At 41.6% G+C, this 6,000-nt stretch overlaps 1 protein-coding gene across 16 annotated transcripts in view; it reads right to left on the reverse strand.

The window, feature by feature from the left end:
* LOC6495234 (ryanodine receptor) overlaps positions 1 to 5,538 on the reverse strand; it is a 29,682-nt gene extending 24,144 nt beyond the window's left edge. For 9 of the 16 annotated variants that reach the window (XM_044715162.1, XM_032451046.2, XM_044715163.1 and 6 more), the window contains exons 1-3: positions 5,449 to 5,538; positions 3,326 to 3,492; positions 954 to 1,157 (exon numbers count right to left, since the gene is read on the reverse strand). In XM_044715162.1, coding sequence (XP_044571097.1) covers positions 954 to 1,157; positions 3,326 to 3,379 — 258 coding nt within the window. In that variant the 5' untranslated portion in view covers positions 3,380 to 3,492; positions 5,449 to 5,538. Of the gene's footprint in view, positions 1 to 621; positions 634 to 953; positions 1,158 to 3,325; positions 3,493 to 5,216 lie in introns of all 16 variants that reach the window. The other 7 variants (XM_032451048.2, XM_032451042.2, XM_032451038.2 and 4 more) reach the window with 3 other exon arrangements.
* Positions 5,539 to 6,000: the final 462 nt, after the last annotated feature.

Here is a 6,000-nt window from a genome sequence, read left to right on the forward strand (position 1 = left end):
TGTTAGAACTGTCGCCAGTCTGGGGACAGCTTAGCTTGAAGGATTTTGGTAAAATACAATCTACTAGCTACGGCATAACAGGGTTTATAATAACTATACTACAGGGTTAGAATGCAAAAATGTTTGTGGTAGCTGTCAGTTAGATCTATAGAGTACATCCAAACAGAGAATAGAACTCATTTTAAGTCATTGATTTGAATAATTAACAGTTTAAATGTTATATACAATGTGCAGTGACTAAATAAAGAGAAGAACTGCCTAAAAAGATTTAGGAATCCCTTCTCTGTTTGGATATGAAATAAGGTCCAACCCATTAAGTCCTTTTCCAGGTGTACTCCTTAACATAATTATTGTTTAATTCACTGTCTAGTTAAAGAGCTTTAAGGCTTAATACGCAAATAGTGTCTCCTACTGGGAATATTACTTGCGAATAGCTCTTATACTTTTTGGCGGGATTTTTTTGCCCGCCAAAAAAGCGACAAAAAAGCATATGCAGCCGAGCGAGAAGAACAAGAGCTACTCTACACGGACAGAGTGAGACAGAAAGATAGATATAGTGAGAGATAGATAGATAGAAGAGAAGCGCGATAAGACTAAAGAAGAATTTAACGGTATACTTACAACTTGACTATCCTGTTTTGTGGGTATTTAGACAAATTTTGAAAAAATAACGAAAAATTCAAAAGGTTACAAATGTGTAGAAGAGAAGAGATCAGGGGGGAAGTAGGGAAGGAGCAGAGTAAAGGATTGGCATGCGGAAATCGGGGAGAAACCTATTGAAACCGGAAGACTTGTAGCATCGTAATGTTTTCGGATTATCAAGCAATATGGATCACAACATAAAGGTGGAAACGGACATAGTATGGTTGCTCGGGATTCCCTTGATTCGAGGTGACTGAGACGACACAACACATATGTATGCGTGCTGGCCAGGTGGGATCGCTCATACTTACAGTCTCGGATCCTGCCGCTGTCACCAGCTCCTGCAGGGCTCGCACGGACAACGCCTGCTCGATGACGAAGACGCACTGCGACAGATCCGGCGGCACATTCTTGTCGGCAATGTTCTCCAGGAAACAGTGCCGGTTACCAAATCCTTCGGCGGCCAAGCAGACACGCTCTCCCGTTGCTGTACAGGAGAGCGTGACCATGTCCTCCTGCAGGTTTAAATTATCCGAAAATATGTTAATATTTTATCAATATTTAGCGGGTAAAAGTGAATCAATAATAGAATTAAATTCAATACATATTTGATGTTCATTTGCGTGAAATATTCCTACTCCTAAATGGTCAATTATGGAAATGAGAATGGTTTTGGAATAATTGATGAATACAAATTCTAGTCGGTAAATAGAAACTTATTGGCAAGTAAATTAGGTAGCTCTTTTCTATATTTTTATTAAAGAACCTTCAAAGATGCATATTATATAAGTACAGAGAAGTCTGGAGAAGATTTGGTGATAGGAATATGAACTTCTTTATGATCCTAAACCAAATCATAAAGTTAGAATCCTCCATTTTCTTCTAAACCTTTTCATTCCAGGCTCTCTAAATAAATTTAAATCTTAAATAAAAATATTTTTGAAATAAACCCTTAGCTCCTAATCCCAAGAGTTTCTTTTGGAACTACCATGTTCCTGAAAAGCTAATAGTTTTGATCTTGAAACTCACAGTTTCCCTAATCGAAAAGACGGGAATGCCAATGAATGAATGAAGGGGGTCTGGAACGACAATTAAGTCGTTAAGAGACCCAAAGTTGTGCTGCAATTTTAATGAGACTTTGGCAACAATTCCGACCGGCAAGCCACCACAATACCAATTGGTATTTGGCAACACATTCGGCTACCCGGTGAAAGTCCAAGTCCATGGCCGTCTGCATCCCTTTTGGGTCTAGAGATTCAAGCAGGGCACTGCACACGCAAATTGAGGGAATTGTTACAAGGCACTAAATGTGCAAATGAATGGTGGCTAATGGGAGGAAAGTGTGATGGGTGGTGGGATGGTGGGTTGGGTGCTTTGCAATCTGAGCCCACACCCACATAGACAGCCACCCAATCGCACGCCCACTTTCACTGGGCAGTGAGATGTGATTTCGGTACGGTGATGTTGTGTGTAGTCGAAGTTAAATGAACGGTAATGGATTTCGAATCGAGCAATTTGCATAATTTAAATGCGAATGAAGTGCCGAGTCCTGACGCAGCAGGATCATTGTCTCTCTCATCTCTATCCCCGTCTATTTAAAATTTAAACCTGACCACATCCCGGACTGGCCCTAAAAACTGCACTGTCCGATGCCTCAATTTGCATTTGACTTCATTTCGATAAATGTTTTGTGCAAACTTGCACTTTTCGGGTCACTCGTTTGTGAACTGTAAACTTGCCGGAGTCGAAACCAGGAGCTGGAGATGGAGACGGGGCCGTGGCCGGGCACAGGGTTGGGGTATAGGGGACGGAGAGTTTTCAGCAAATAAGCGTAATTTGACGTCTTTTGAAGGCAAGGACAACACTCCCATGGGGGATTCCGAGGAAAGGTTTGCCACTCTGGCGGGACTTGGATATTTATTGAATTTCTGTTGCGGTGAATGGGCCAATGGGCCTGCGGGCGGACAAAAGTGATACGAAGGATACAAAGATACACGGATGCTGCTATGAGAATACTCAGATACTGCCGTGCCGTGCGGGTGCGGGTGCGATGGGCAAACTCAACTTTTGCCCTTAAACGTATTTATTTATTGCGGCAAGGTGTCGTGCTGCTGACCTCGCTGACCCTCAAAAAGTGGGAGTGACAGTGGAATGGGCCCAGAGTCATCGTGGGCGTGAGGAAAAGGAAGCAACACTATTTACTTATACCCCATAATGGCTGTCATTTGGCGCACCAGCTGTGGGCATTGATATATAGCGGCATTTGTCAGCTGACGATGTGTTCATCGAGTCCTTTTTACCCGCCCGCGTATCCCCTGTCCAGGACGTCCAGGGGAAATTCTTCTCCAGCCTTTCCCCAGCTGGCTATGTAAAGTGGAATCAGACGAAAAGCCCCTGGTGGCTGTGATTGAATTTGTGACTCGAGTTTGTATTTATTGTGTGCCATAAACAAAAGTTAGGGGCGCCTATAAATATGCATTACATATACAGTGGGGTCAGGCAGGCAGAGAGGAGTGGAAGGACATCTTTTATGGATTGCCGGATATTTTATGACACCAATTGTGAAAAATCCCCCATGGATTTTATTGAGTGGACGTAATTGATTTTAGATGATCTGACTGGATGAATGGATATATGGATTTGAGTACAAGTATGAGTATTATATAGATATACCGTTACTTACCGTTCTCAGGAATGAAACATCATCCTGCTCGGAGCCTCCCTCCGCCTCAGCCATTTCGTTTGGTTAACGCAACGACCGCAGCGCGCCTCCAAAAATATTCAATTCACCGCGTGTTTGGTTTTTAAATTGTTTGGGATTCCCCTTGATATCTCGAGTCGATTTATTTCCTTCAAAAAAAAAGAACAATACTAGAATTTCGAATTTTGTTTACGGTTACTTGACGTAATGTTTACACTTGTCGCGAAACTGTAAAGAATTCTCGGGCGAGGGTTTGGTCATGGGCTGCCAGAAATCAAGTGGCACTAACTTTTGTTTATAATATGTTAACACACACTAACACACGCACACTGACACACACGCCGTCATGGCCGACAGAGAGTGAGAGCTCTCTCTCTCTTCCGGTTGTCTGTTTCGTCCATTTTGTGTTTTGCTCGCGAACAGCTGATTCACTCGGTACTGCGGGCTTTTTTCGCCATTTGCTTTGCTCGCCGCATTTTTGCGTCACTTGCCAAATTCGCCCCGACACTGGCGGCTCGCTTGTTTTTTTGTTTTTTACATGTGTAATTATGTTGGAATGTGTGTCGCTTGTAAATATGTTACTTTGTGGCGAAAAGCCAACAACTGAGCAAATTTTCAAATTTATTTGGGTCTCCGCTCTCAATAAATAAATTGAGAGACCAAAGGACACTCGTAACAATACGCTTGCTAAAGAAATTCTTTCAAAACTATTTCTTGATTTCAAAAAATATATTTTTTGAATTTCAATTTAACATGTCACATTTAATTAATTAATTGGTTTGATTTTGGCAATTATTTAGATATTTAATATAAGCAAATATTTTATAAAATATTTTATATTTAGTTCTCTGTGATACTATATTTTTCCCAAACATATCTATGTTTCTATTTATTATATATATTTAATTTAAAAGTAATTTATCAACCCACAAATAGCCAATAAAAGAGACTAATTGCTTGAAAGATCGCCTGATTTCTTGGCCAAGTTAATAAAGTGTTTTGTTTGGCATTCAGCTAATCAAATACATATGTATTTATGTCCCTAATTTTCGTTTTTTATTTTGTTTTTTTTTGGGGGTTCCAATATGTTTTTGGACAAGTGCCAGTGTTACTGTGTCGCCAGGGGTAGTTCGATAATCCCACACACTCGCTTTCGCGGATTTAGTAGCCGTACTTATATTTAGTATGTATATTAGCACACTTATTCACTTTTCCCCGCGTCCGATGGCAACATGTTGCTATTGGTACTTTGTATGGACGGACACTTCGCCGCACAAGGAATTCCCAGCGAGGAATTCTAATTAATTGCCCGATGGTGCGTGGGATTGGCTTGATTTTATGATTTCATGCGTTTATCCTTGGGCAAGGACTTTTCTGATTTCACTGATTTCGCCGGCGGCAGGCAGTCTGTCTGCGAGACTCTTTTCGAGAGGCTAGGAGTCCCCCGTTGTGTGCCATCGGTAATCCAAGGGTCCGATGGCACGCAATGCCGCATAAACCAAACCACTGCCGCCATTTTGCACCACCCACCTCACACACACACTCATAGACACTCTGGGATTTACATATCCACTCGGAACCCGGCACACTACACGGGGGATTGTTCATTAAAGAACAGAGGTGTTCTTTTTTTTTGTATTTCGAAAGAAGAATTTCGGGTTTTATGGTTGGATTTGAAAAATCTAACAATCGTTTTGGCTTTTCAGCGGTGTCGTGTGTTTATTTTTGGTCTCCACCGCCGCACGAAGACGACCCGAAGACGGGGAGCCGACTACGAGGCGCACACATGTCCAAAAATATCACACGCAAAGGCCTGGGCAGCGCACAAAACTAGAGCACTTTCAGAATTTTTCATCAAATTTTCATATTTTACTTATTCGAATCGTCGGAATTATAATTGCAAATCTTATGCAATCCGCGACACAGCTTGATTTTGCCGCCCTGGAGCCAAACTCCGCCACGTGCTGACGGTGGGCGCGTGAAAATGTCGACCACTGGATGGTTTTTCCACGTTTTCCACCAGTTACCCTGGCCCGAACACACATATAGATTCTATACTCGATGCTGTGGGCCCAGTACGACCAGCAGAACCACGGCGAACTTACTTTTCGTGTCGATATTACTCTCTAGACTGACGACGGGGCCCCGACGACGGCGACTACGAGTGCAGAATGATGGGGCGGCGAACAGCGAGCGCTGCGGCACGCACAACGCAGCAGCCCCCAGCCTCAGTCTCAGTCTCGGCCAGGAACAGTGGTTCAAGTGCGGGGAAGTTGGGGCATCTTGGCTACAAAAGTGAATATTTCAGGATATACAGTATTTTACCCAAAAAGAAAGCCAACTACTACTATTAGCCTACTATTGCTACGAAAAATAATATTAAAATCATCAGAAATACTTTCTAAACTTGGAATCGCCTAAAAAGGATATATTTAAGCTTTGAGTCTTTTAAAAAATACTATACAAATCATCAGATATACTTCGAAATAAGAGTTTGTCAATAAATCAGTTAGATTTTTTCAACAGCCCATTATTTTAAAATCTTAAAGCTGTTCGAAAAGCATCTCATATCATATAATATTTTTATGAAATTGATCTGAAATACTTTTTAGATGTTTTTAATTTATTACACAGTAATATCTTATCTCTGATTGAAC

This window comes from Drosophila ananassae, chromosome 3L, assembly GCF_017639315.1.
Source record: "Drosophila ananassae strain 14024-0371.13 chromosome 3L, ASM1763931v2, whole genome shotgun sequence".
NCBI lineage: Eukaryota > Metazoa > Arthropoda > Insecta > Diptera > Drosophilidae > Drosophila > Drosophila ananassae.